Source organism: Triticum urartu, chromosome 2A, assembly GCF_056163025.1.
Source record: "Triticum urartu cultivar PI428250 chromosome 2A, HENAU_Tu73, whole genome shotgun sequence".
Classification (NCBI taxonomy): Eukaryota; Viridiplantae; Streptophyta; class Magnoliopsida; order Poales; family Poaceae; genus Triticum; species Triticum urartu.
Window position 1 is genome coordinate 357,744,867 of NC_141874.1, and position 13,622 is coordinate 357,758,488.

The window sequence follows — 13,622 nt, forward strand, 5'->3', positions numbered from 1 at the left end:
CAATACACACAATAGCAATGGCGGGTTTATGTCCAAGAATATGCATTTTCATCTTATGCTTCCAACTAGCAAAATTAGTACCATCAAAGTAAGGACCTCTATGGTGGTAATTTCACTCGCTAGACGCCATACTCTCCTAGGTTGTGAAACCAAGGCTATGATCACCAAAGCTATGGAATCAGGGCAAATGGAGACCAAAGCTCTGATACCACATGTAGGATCGAAAGTATGTCTAGCGGGGGGGGGGGGTGATTAGACTACTTGACCAAATAAAAAGCTAGCCTTTCCCAATTTTAAGTCTTAGAAGATTTTAGAAATTTGTCACGAGTCAAGCAATCAACCTACACATGCAATTCTAAGAGTATAACAGCGGAATGTAAATCATTGCATATGAAGGTAAAGGGGAGGAGTTTAGGGGGAGCAAACGCAATGTAGACATAGGGATTTTTTGCGTGGTTCCGATAGGTGGTGCTATCGTACATCCACGTTGATGGAGACTTCAACCCACGAAGGGTAACGGTTGCGCGAGTCCGCGGAGGGCTCCACCCACGAAGGCTCCACGAAGAAGCAACCTTGTCTATCCCACCATGGCCATCGCCCATGAAGGACTTGCCTCACTTGGGTAGATCTTCACGAAGTAGGCGATCTCCTAGCCCTTACAAACTCCTTGGTTCAACTCCACAATCTTGAGGGGGGCTCCCAAGTGACACCTAACCAATCTAGGAGACACCACTCTCCAAAAGGTAATAGATTGTGTGTTGATGATGAACTCCTTGCTCTTGTGCTTCAAATGATAGTCTCCCCAACACTCAACTCTGTCTCACAAGTTTGGATATGGTGGAAAGATGATTTGAGTGGAAAGCAACTTGGGGAAGGCTAGAGATCAAGATTATTGTGGTTAGATTGGAATGTCTTGGTCTCAACACATGAGTAGGTGGTTCTCTCTCAGAAAATGAATGGTGGAAGTGTAGGCACGTTCTGATAGCTCTCTCCACAAATGGAGGAAGGGTGGAGGGGTATATATAGCCTCCACACAAAATCTAACCATTACACACAATTTACCAAACTTGGTGGGACCGAATAGTGAAACTCGGTCACACCGATTCAGTTCAAAATGTGAACGATATGCTTTTTGGTGGGACCGATATAATCAACTCGGTGGGACCGATTGTGTTAGGGTTAGGGCATAACGTAATCTCGGTGAGACCAGTCACATGAACTCGGTGAGACTGATTTCAGTAATAGGCAAACCAAGAGTTGGTCAGGCAAACTCAGTGGGACCGATTGCTCATTTCGGTGAGACCTAAATGTTTCAAAGAGGAAACAGAGAGTTTGCATTACGAACTCGGTGGGACCGATCGCTCATCTCGGTTAGATCGAAACGTTACGAAGGGAAACAAAGAGTTTGCAATCCCATCTCGATGAGACCGAGATCCCTTCGGTGAGACCGAATTGATTAGGGTTTCTGGCAGTGGCTAGGTCAAGTGAACTCGGTGGTGCCAGATAGATCAAATCGGTGGAGCCGAGTTTGACTTTTGTTTTGGGACATATGTGGATATGAGAAAGTGGTTGAGGGATTTTGGAGCATATCACTAGGTATTTTGAGCAAGCAAGCCATTAAGCAACACCTCATCCCCTTTTAATAGTATTGGCTTTTCCTATGGACTCAATGTGATCTTGGATCACTAAAATGAAAAAGGTAGAGTCTTGAGCTTGTGCCAATATGAGTCCTTAGCATTTTAAGGGGTCCAAATCTCTAGTCCATGACAGGCCAATCATTGAACTTTCTGAAAGATTATCTTGAATGGATATTAGTTCAGTGAGTTATATGTTGTTAATAATTACCAAAACCACCCAGGGATTAGTTGCACTTTCACCCGTAGACCAGGGAGACAGGATTCTGCCCGGTAGCTTGATTGGGTGTCGTTCTGAGGGACCAGAGAACTACCGGCAGCTCATCGATCCACCGCTTGCCGTTCTTCTGCAGCTATCAAGGGTTCTTGTTTTGAGTCCCCGCAGCACTTCAGCATTCGCCTCTCAGCTTGTCCATTGCTTCTGGGATGTGCAACAGAGGCAAATGAGATCTTGCATCCGAGGTCATGAACATATTGTATGAAGGCGCGGCTCGTGAACTGGTTGCCATTGTCGGTAATGATCCTTGCCGAGACTCCAAAATGGCACGCCAATTCTTTCAAGAACTTGATAGCTGACTGAGCAGTCACCTTTCTCACGGCAGTCACTTCGGCTACTTGTAAACTTGTTGATAGCAACAAACAAGAATTCAAAGCCCCCAATTGCTCGAGGGAAGGGGCCAAGGATATTGAGCCCCCAGACCAAAAATGGCCATGTTTGAGGGATTGTCTGAAGAGCTTGGGCAGGTAGGTGGATGTTCTTGGAATGGAACTGGCAGGCTTCATATTTGGTGACTAGCTTGACCACATCATGGAGGGCTGTGGGCCAATAGAATCCTTGCCAGAATGCTTTCCCAACTAATGCCCCTGATCCAATGTGGGAGCCGCACATGCCTTTGCGTATCTCAGCCATCAGTTCCTTTCCTTCTTCCCGGTAGATGCACTTCAATTTCACATCGTTGGGCCTCCTTCTATATAGAATGTCATCGACAAACTGATACATACTGGCCCTCCGGGCTGCTCTTTCAGCTTCATCTTGGTTGCTGAGAAGCTCTCTGGTTTGGAGGAAGTGGACTATGTGCCTTGCCCAAGTTGGAGCCTGGGGCTCGGCAACGAGGACTAGCGGCACCTCCTCTACTACGGGGGCACATTCCTCGTTCACGTGGACAATGGGCCCGGCTGGAGGGTGTGGTCTGGCAGGTGGCGGGGAATTGTTTCTGACAGGGTCTCTGCCAGGAGTAGACGGCTCTACCGGGAGAGGCTTACCGGAGTCCAACTCTCTCCTCTTCTGGGTCATTGTTGCTCGGGATACGGAGGGCTAAGTAAGATGGAGAACAAAAGTCCCTAGCTCCACAGGAAGCTTCTACGCAGCACACTTTGATAGATGATCTGCTATGTTGTTTTCCGCATGGGATATGTGCTCTGTTTGCACCATCAAAGCGTTCCTCCAATCTCCTCACTTCCTCGACATATGCCTCCATCAATGGGCTTTGGTAATCCTTGTTGACTTGTCTCACCATGAGCTATGAATCTCCTCGAATGATCAGCTTCTTAATACCCAATTATGCGGCAATCCTAAGCCCGGCAAGGAGCCCTTCATACTCTGTTGTATTGTTGGTTGCCTCTTCCCGGGAAAAATGCATCTGGATGACGTACTTCAAGTGCTCTCTGGAGGGAGCGACAAGAAGCACGCCAGCTCCTGCACCTTGCTGAAGGAAATATGCCCTAGAGGCAATAATAAAGTTGTTATTTATATTTCCTTATATCATGATAAATTTTTATTATTTGTCAGAGTAATGAGCCACGGGGTAGCCTAACCTGAGACCCAGCACCTTCCAAGACATCGCGTCGGCTGCGCCCCTCAAGACGACAAGATGAAGCGCCGCCTTCTGGTGGCCGGCTGGCCGAACGACCAACTGCCAGAAGACGGACATGCTCAGGAAGGCGGCTCCAAGACGGGCCAACTCCTACCAGGCGGCCTCCAAAGAGGTCGGCTCCTAGCAGTCGGCCCATGGCGCCCTCAAAGTCTGCACCCCCATTAAGAAGATGAGACGGGGCGAGGCTAAAGTGTAGCCCATCCCCCCATATCCAGGGTCGAGCATGGCCATAGTGCTCCGTACGGGCGGGGATCTTTGCCCGGCGCGGCACTGTTGCCACTCCTCCCTTGATGTCACCAGTAGCAGGCAGAGTCCTGTTCCCACGACGAGCTGTCGGTATGGCCTGCAGGCGGCGGGCCCTACCAGGCAGCGAGAGCCCGGAGGGAGGCGAAGGCCTAACCAGTCAGACCCGAGGGAGGCCGGCCTCCAGCAGGCGGCCCTCTCCTCCTTCGGGGTCCACGCGCCATTAATCAGATAAGACGGGGAGTGGCTACAGTGATCTCCCACCAGTCAGCAGGACTGTAGCCACGCTCCCCTGACCAAGCATGCGTCATTAGGCACACGGCTACAGTAATCAGCAGGTGGCAAAACCCGCGAGCAGCGGGAGCAGCATGTCGGCTCCGTACCGGACCAGTTGGCGGGGCCCACCAGGCGGCAGGCCCCAGCAGCCGGCAGAGAAGCCAACGACCAGAGACACTGACAGCCGGGCCCTACGCCTGGCCCAATTACCATTGTACCCCTAGGGGGGTAGGCCTATATAAACCCCCCTAGGGCACCCATGCAAAGGGTTCTGAAGCAGTTAGAACTAGACTCACACCTAGGGGGAGGAGAGAGTGTGCCTGCCTTCTTCTACCTCTAGCATACAGCTCGAGGAGCACCATTGTACTCACTAGTGTCTTCGTGATCATGCAGAGACCCCGCATAGCAGGACTAGGGGTCTTATCTCCTAGGAGAGCCCCGAACCTGGGTAAAGTATGCCGGCGTTCGTGCCTACGCCTCATCCCGCTTCCAGGCACCGGCGATGTACTACTCGCTCCCACCATGATAAGCCACCCATTGGCATATGTCGCACCCAACCCCTGACATTTGGCGCCCACCATGGGGCGAGGTGCACCATCTCCCGGAGATCTATTCTGGACGGGAACCTTGTTCCTTCCTAGCGAGCATAGCCAGCCCGGCACGCCGAACGGCGTCTGCGCCGATGCGCTGCACGGCGCGGAGGTCGCCTGTGCGGTGAGCTGCCTCACCGACCTTGTTGGCGAGATCCGCCTCTTCGATGAGACCACGTCTGATGCGGGCACAGAAGGCCCTGAGAGCCACCTCATGAGCCTCCTCGATCAGCTCCATGTTGCCAGCGAGCCTGCTGCTGACTTGGAGTCGGTTGGCTCCACCGACCCGATGTTGGTCGACTCCGACAAGACGTCGCTTGACGCGTTACCCACCAATGTGGTGGTCTACGACGAACCGCTTCCTCACGCGAATAGCGGTGGCAGCACCGTCATAGAGGTGCTCGTCATTAGCCATGGTGAGCACTCTGGCGGAGGTGGCTAGGATCCATTGCAGGCGGCAATGCAAGACCTGGCCACGCCCATCCCGGAGGACACCGACGCAGAGGCGCTAGAGGCACGCCGTGCCCAGCTCGTCGAGAGCGCCAACCGGCTGGCCAGCATGAAACGCCTTTTGGAGGCCTACCAGCGTGAGATGGACCGTGTTGTTGGCGGCACGCCGGCTCCTGGTGGCCCTAGCCGCATTGGCCCGATCCGACAGCATGGCGCGACCATCGCCAGCATCTTCGGGACAGATCGTCCCATCTACGCCACACCTGCAGAGAATATATGAGCTGCCCAGGCGGTAGTAGACGAGCTAGACAAGCTCGAGGGCGACGAGCGCCGCCACATGACGGAGCGCGTCCAGCAGCTCCTTGACGCGGCTGCTGAGCAGCAAGAGGCCGGTTGTCGCACTGAGGCGCTCAACCGGCGAAACGATGACCCGCCTCCTCGCCGAGACCAAGGCGCGACATCTTGGACCCCGACTGGTGGTGTCCGCAATAGAGGAGACAAGGAGCCGGCTGCCAGCCACAGCCGGACTCACGTCACCATCGAGCGCGACCAAGACGGCCGCCAAAGAACTGTGCGGCGGCGAGAGGACTGTCCGCCTTCCCCTCCGCATGGGGAAAGGCGTATCTCCCCTCCGCCTGTTGACCACCCACACTCGGCGACCGCCTCGGTCATCATGAAGGAGTGGGAGAGAACGACGCCCGCCACCGGATCGACCGCCTCAACCGATCCCTGGCGCTAGAAGACGAAGATGAGCTGGTCTGCCTTGTTTTGGCCCCCCGCATCCGAGATGAGCCCTTTACCAAAGGATTCACGCTACCGAGAGATATGCCCAAGTACACCGGCTCCATGAAGCCGACTGGCTGGTCGAGTACTCCACAACCGTCAGCATTGCCAATGGCAGCAAGTGTGTTGCCGTGAAGTACATTCTGCTCATGCTCCAGGGCACGACCCGGACATGGCTGAACAGCTTGAAGCCCCGCAGCATCAATAGTTGGGTTGATTTCACTGAAGCCTTCACCCGCAACTTCACCAGCACGTACAAGCGGCCGCCCAAGCCTCGCCAAGTCTCCTTGTGTGTACAAGGCCCCAACAAGTCGACTCGTGACTACCTCACGCGCTGGGCCGAGCTGCGCAACTCCTACGAGGGCATGCACGAGGACCAGGCCATCGATTACTTCACTGCCAGGTGCCGAGAAGGCACCCTTCTCAACCACCGGCTTCTCTGCGACGAGCCGGTGACCCTCGATGAACTGCTAATCATAGCAGACAAGTACTCTACGGCCGACTCCTCCATGAAGGCAGAGATTAAAGTCGACACATCTGGCAAAGTGGCTCCTCAAGCTCCTCGGACTCTGGCTGGCGATACCAGTCGGCGCTAGCAACCGAATGACAACAAGCGAAAGGCCACGCTGTCGGCTTCCACCAGCCAGCAGGTGGCAACAGTTGAAGATCGGTAGCCGAAAGGGCAGCCTCCACCCAAGCATCAGAAGGGTGGCAAGACCAACTGGTTGCCTGCCTTCTCATACGACCAGACTCTCGATGCGCCCTGCAAATTCCACAGCGGCGTGAAACCGTCCAACCATACCACTCGGAAATGTCACTGGCTCACCAGGATCGCCAAAGGTGATGGACTCCCGCCTGCTCCACCTGCTGGCTCACTGCCTCCTCCTGAGCAGCCGGCGGTCCGACCAGTAGGTGCCATACAAGATGAATACCCCTGAAGAACATGGAGCCTATGTTGTGTTCACCAGCGTGGCCGACGATAAGAATAGCAGGCGGCGGCGACAGCAAGAAGTAAATGCAGTAGCATTAGAGATCCCCGAGTTCATGCATTGGTCTGAGAAGCCCATCAGCTGGAGCAGAGCCAACCACCTGGAGGTGATGCCCAGTCCTGGCTCTTATCCTCTAGTGTTGGATGCCACCTTTGCCACGAAGAGGTGAGCTGCTCGCTTATCCCGAGTTCTGATAGATGGTGGTAGCAACATCAACATCATGTACAAAGATACCATGGAGAAGTTGGGAATCAAGCAGAGACATCTTCAGCCCAGCCGGACTGTTTGCCATGGCATAGTTCCAGGCCTTTCTTGCTCACCAATCAGCAAGACTCAGATAGGTGTCCTCTTCGGGGACAAAAATCATTTCCGCTGAGAGCCAGTCTGGTTTGAGGTGGTGGACCTTGAGAGCCCCTATCATGAATTGCTTGGCCGTCCTGCCCTGGCCAAGTTCATGGCGGTCCCCCACTATGCTTACCTAAAGATGAAGATGCCGAGCTCCAAGGGAATCATGACCATAGCAGGAGACTACAAGAAGTCGTTCGCCTGTGCGGCAGAGAGCACCCGGTTAGCCGAGTCCCTTGTGATCGTGACTGAGAAGCGGCACCTTGACCGGGTTGTGGCGATGGCCGGCAAGCAGCCAGAAATGTCACCCAACCCCAAGGAGTCAGTAGTTGAGGCCTCGTTCAAGCCGGCGAAGGAGACGAAGAAGATACCCTTGGACCCGGAGTACCCGGAGAGGCACGCAGTCATAGGTGCGAACCTTGACAGCAAATACGAAGGCGAGCTCGTCGATTTCCTCCATGAGAATCGGGATATCTTTGCATGGTCTCCCAAGGACATGCCGGGTGTTCCGACGGAATTTGCTGAGCACAAGCTACATGTCCAGTCTGATGCCAAGCCAGTTAGGCAGCCCTTGCGCCGCCTGTCGAAAGAGAAGAGGAGAGTTGTTGGAGAAGAGATAGCCCGACTTCTAGCAGCTGGCTTCATCATGGAAGTGTTCTTTCCAGAATGGTTAGCCAACCCAGTACTAGTGCTGAAGAAGAATAAGCAGTGGCCCATGTGTATTGATTATACCAGCCTCAACAAAACTTGCCCCAAAGACCATTTTATTTTGCAAGAATCGACCAAGTGATTGACTCCACAGCCGGATGCGAGCTGTTGAGCTTTTTGGATGCATACTCAGGGTATCACCAGATCAAGCTAAACTCGGCCGACAGGCTGAAGACCGCATTCATCACACCATTCGGAGCCTTCTCTTACCTGACCATGACGTTCGGCTTGAGCACTGTCGTCGCCACGTTTCAGCGTTGCATGTAGAAGTGTCTCCTCAAGCAACTCGGCAGAAACACCCACGTCTATGTGGACGATGTTGTGGTGAAGACGGAGAAGCATGGGACGTTGCTAGAAGACCTCAAGGAGACCTTTGAAAACTTGCGCCGATTCCAGATCAAGCTCAACCCGGAGAAATGCATTTTCGGGGTACCTACCGGCCAGCTTCTTGGCTTCCTGGTCTCAGAGCGCAGCATAGAATGCAACCCTGTGAAGATCAAGGCCATCGAGAGGATGGAGGTGCCCACCAGACTGCCGGATGTGCAAAAATTTACCGGTTGTTTGGCATCCATCAGCCGTTTCATCAGTCGGCTGGGCGAGAAGGCTCTTCCTCTATACCAACTCATGAAGAAGACCACTTTTTTCAAGTGGAATGACAAGGCGGATGAAGCTTTTCTCCAGATGAAGAAGATGTTGACCACTCCGCCTGTCCTGGCGGCTCTGGCTCCTAAAGAGCCCATGCTCCTCTACATCGCCGCCACCAGCCGGGTGGTCAGCATAGTCATAGTTGTGGAACGCAAGGAAGAAGGCAAAGCAGTACTGGTCCAGAGGCCGGTGTATTACCTGAGTGAAGTATTGTCCTCCTCCAAGCAGAACTACCCGCACTACCAGAAGATGTGCTACGGCATACACTTCGCCGCCAAGAAGCTGAAGTCATACTTCCAGGAGCACCCAATCACTATTGTCTGCACTGCTCCTATTGCCGAGATCATTGGAAGCCGAGATGCTTCGGGCCAAGTGGCCAAATGGGCCATATATTTGCCCCCCTACACCATCTACTAGCAGCCTCGCACCGTTGTCAAGTCACAAGCACTGGCCGACTTCCTTGTCGACTGGGCCGAGACCCAGTACCTGCCGCCAACGCCAGACTCCACCCATTGGTGGATGCACTTTGATGGTTCCAAGATGTGCACCGGTTTGGGAGCCGGCATCGTCCTCACCTCTCCCAAAGGCGACAAGCTAAGATATGTGCTACAAATCCACTTTGCCGCCTCCAATAACGTTGCCGAGTATGAAGCACTCATTCACGGGCTCCGGCTTGCCAAGGAACTCGGCATTCGCCGGATCCTGTGCTATGGTGATTCCAACTTGGTGGTCCAGCAGTCGTCAGGCGACCGGGACGCCAAGGATGCAAACATGGCGAGCTACCACTTCCTTGTCTAGCATCTCAATGGTTACTTTGAGGGGTGCGAGTTCCTCCATGTGCCAAGAAATGATAATGAGCAAGCTGACGCCTTGGCACGTATCGGCTCCACCCGGCAAGCAATACTAGCCGGTGTCGCCCTGCAACGCCTCATCAAGCCGTCTGTCAAGCCATTGCTAGAGTCGGATTCCATCTTTGTGCCGGCCCCTCCTGAAGCAGTCAGATCTGACTTGAGGACCCCAGCAGCCGGCACGAGGAATTCGGCAGGTGACCTGGGGACTGCAGCAGTCGCACCCGGCCCGGAGACTTCAGAACCTGGCCCGGGGACTACAGCAGTCGGCCCGGGGACTTCATCAATTCAGCAAGCGGCAGCCGACTCCAACCCGCCGCCTCCCGGCCCAACCGCCCTCATGCAAGTTGCAGCCCTGGCAGTCAAAGAAATAGCAGCACCTTCATGGGCGCAGCCCATCCTGAACTTTCTGGTGAACAAAGAGCTGATGACTGATGAGATCTCGGCCCGACAAGTACAACGTCGGGCAGCAGCTTACACCATCGTCAACAGAGAACTTGTGAGGCACAGTGTCACTGGTGTTTATCAGCGCTGCGTGGAGCCAGAGCAAGGCCAAGCAATCCTAAAATATGTCCATCAAGGCGAGTGTGGTCACCACGCAGCTTCAAGAGCACTTGTGGCCAAAGCTTTCCACCACGATTTTTTCTAGCGACTGCTCTAGAAGACGCCAAAGAATTGGTCCAGAAATGCAAAGGGTGCCAGAAGTTCCGCTCCAAGCCGCATTAGCCGGCTTCTCCACTCAAGACCATCCCCATTGCCTGGACCTTTGCCGTCCGGGGCCTGGACATGGTGGGACCATTCAAGATAGCACGCGGCAGCGTGACTCATCTGCTTGTCGCAGTGGACAAGTTCACCAAGTGGATAGAAGCAAAACCAATCAAGAAGTTGAATGGTCCGACTGCTGTGACTTTCATCACCGACATGACCATCCGGTATGGCATACCACACAGCATCATCGCCGACAATGCACAAACTTTGCCAAATGTGCCTTGGCCCATTTCTGCGCGATGCAGGGCATCCGACTGGACCTAGCGTCCGTTGCCCATCCGCAGTCAAACGGCCAGGTGGAGCGAGCAAACGGCCTCATTTTGTCAGGCATCAAGCCCCGACTGGTCGAGCCTCTGGAGCGGTCGGCTGGCTATTGGCTCGATGAGCTTTCGGCCATCCTCTAGAACCTGCGCACAACTCTGAACAAGTCAACCGGCTTCACGCCTTTCTTCCTCGTCTACGGCGCTAAAGCCGTCATCCCGACAGATATAGAGTTCGACTCCCCTCGAGTCACCATGTACACCGAGGAGGAGGCGAAAGAAGCATGAGAAGACGGCGTCGATCTGCTGGAAGAGGGCCGGCTGTTGGCACTCAGCCGGTCCACCATCTACCAGCAGAGTCAGCTCATGACCCACAAGTATAGGGGATCTATCGTATTCCTTTGGATAAGTAAGAGTGTCGAACCCAACGAGGAGTAGAAGGAAATGATAAGCGGTTTCCAGCAAGGTATTCTCAGCAAGTACTGAAATAAGTGGTAGTAGATAGTTTCGTGATAGGATAATTTGTAACGAGCAACAGGTAACAAAAGTAAATAAGGTGCAGCAAGGTGGCCCAATCCTTTTTGTAGCAAAGGACAAGCCTGGACAAACTCTTATAAGATGTAAAGTGCTCCCGAGGACACATGGGAATATCGTCAAGCTAGTTTTCATCACGTTCATATGATTCGCGTTCGGTACTTTGATAATTTGGTATGTGGGTGGACCGGTGCTTGGGTGCTGCCCTTACTTGGACGAGCATCCCACATATGATTAATCTCTATTGCAAGCATCCGCAAATACAAAAAAAGTATTAAGGTAAACCTAACCATAGCATGAAACATATGGATCCAAATCAGCCCCTTACGAAGCAACGCATAAACTAGGGCTTAAGCTTCTGTCACTCTAGCAACCCATCATCTACTTATTACTTCCCAATGCCTTCCTCTAGGCCCAAATAATGGTGAAGTTATGTGTAGTCGACGTTCACATAAAACCACTAGAGGAGAGACAACATACATCTCATCAAAATATCGAACGAATACCAAATTCACATGACTACTAATAGCAAGACTTCTCCCATGTCCTCAGGAACAAAAGTAACTACTCACAAAGCATAAACATGTGCATAATCAGAGGGGTATTAATATGCATATAGGATCTGAACATATGATCTTCCACCAATTAAACCAACTAGCATCAACTACAAGGAGTAATTAACACTACTAGCAACCTACTAGCACCAATCCCGGACTTGGAGACAAGAATTGGATACAAGAGATGAACTAGGGTTTTGAGATGATATGGTGCTGATGAAGATGTTGATGGAGATTGCCCTCTCCCGATGAGAGGAGCATTGGTGAAGACGATGGCGATGATTTTCCCCTCCGGGAGGGAAGTTTCCCGGGCAGAACAGCTCCGCCAGAGCCCTAGATTGATTCCGCCAAGGTTCCGCCTCGTGGCGGCGGAGTTCCGTCCAAGAAGATGGCTTATGAATTTTTTCCCATCGAAAGACTCCATATAGCAGAAGATGTCCACCGGAGGGCCACCAGGGGCCCACGAGGTATAGGGGGCGCGCCCAGGGGGGTAGGGCGCGCCCCCCACCCTCGTGGGCAGGGTGTGGCACCCTGGTGAGTTTCTTCCGCTGAGTATTTTTTATATATTTGGGAAACATCTTCCGTGAAGTTTCATGACTTTTGGAGTTGTGCAGAATAGGTCTCTAATATTTGCTCCTTTTCCAGCCCAGAATCCCAGCTGTCGGCATTCTCCCTCTTTATGCAAACCTTGTAAAATAAGAGAGAATGGGCATAAGTATTGTGACATAATGTGTAATAACAACCCATAATGCAATAAATATTGATATAAAAGCATGATGCAAAATTGACGTATCATCTGCGCCGATACTACAACCGGAAGGTCAAGGCAAGATCCTTCCAAGAGGGAGACCTTGTGCTCCGGCTGATCCAGCGAACAGCCAGCCAGCATAAGCTCTCAGCACCTTGGGAAGGTCCCTTCATCATCAGCAAGGTGCTGGGCAATGACTCATACTACCTGATCGATGCTCAGAAGCCTCGAGCACGCAAAAAAGACGACTCCAGCAAGGAGACAGAGTGACCATGGAATGCTAATCTCCTTCGAAGGTTTTACAGTTAATGCAGTATGAACCACGTTAACTTTTGTATTAAGTACGAAGACTCCGGGTCCCCCGAGAAGAGCTCGGGGACTGCCCTCTTTTATCTATATGTTGAGTAGTATGCCTGTCATCGTGTTATTTTATTAGTCCGCCTGGCACCGGGTTCGACTAGTCCACCCGGGGACTCGCCGCCTTGCACTATGTAATGCTTCCTGCAGCTGGACAAGTAATGTGTTGGCACTTAAGCCTCCTCCTGCCAGAAGCTACAGCTCGCAGAGTGACTGTCTGGCGGGCAGGAGTCAAGGTAGAAAGGGTGTCTGCATGAAAAATGGCTAAGGACCCAAAGCATGCACATAGTTCAGGCTGGCTTCCTGCCTCACCGACCGGCTGCTGAGCAGCCGGCAGGCTGGCTTCTGTTTAATTTGCTAAAAAACTCTAATCGACTAAGTGCTTACCCTCCCAAAGTAGCTGAGTACTGAGCCCAGCCACAGTCCGCAGAACGGCTGTTTCCCTGGCCAGACGACAGCCTAGGGAGGGCAGCAAAGGAAAAAGCCAAGGAGCAAAAAGCAAGGAAAGACAGAACCCAGCAAGCATATTTACATACCAAAAGGGCCCTTGGCCAACATTCAACAGGAGTTTGAAATACACCCCGCGGGTGGAATTGTGCGAAATTAACAAAGTTTGTTGAGACTAATAGGCGGGTAAAAACAAAGATAACTTGGCAGCCTAGGGAGCGGCGGACGGGTTCGTCGGAACGGTGGAGTCGGCGGTGCCGGTTGGTGGAGTGGCCGGCTGGTCAGTCTCCGCTTGGTCGCCTTCTGCAGCAGCTGGCTTGCTCGGGCGTGGGTCGTTGCTGGGGTCGTGGTCGAGCTAAGGCCGGCCATCTGCCCCGACCTCTGGCGCCTCCTCTTCACTTTCCTCCTCCTCCCCTCTTTCTCCCTCGTCGCAGGAGTCGATCACTTCGGCCGAGTCCTCATCATCCTCTGGGTTCAGCACGAACCACTCCTGCGGCGCCTCTGTGCCGTTCTCAGCCAGCTTAGGAACGAAGGCGCTGGTGTCGGTGTACTCGGCGATTGCCGCG

The 13,622-nt window shown here is 53.1% G+C and overlaps 1 protein-coding gene across 1 annotated transcript; it reads left to right on the forward strand.

Moving 5' to 3' along the window:
• Positions 1-7,350: 7,350 nt before the first annotated feature.
• Positions 7,351-10,034, forward strand: LOC147985108 (uncharacterized). Its single transcript, XM_087541412.1, has 2 exons — positions 7,351-7,580; positions 9,383-10,034. Exons 1-2 carry the CDS (start codon positions 7,351-7,353, stop codon positions 10,032-10,034), a joined length of 882 nt encoding a protein of 293 aa, XP_087397538.1.
• Positions 10,035-13,622: the final 3,588 nt, after the last annotated feature.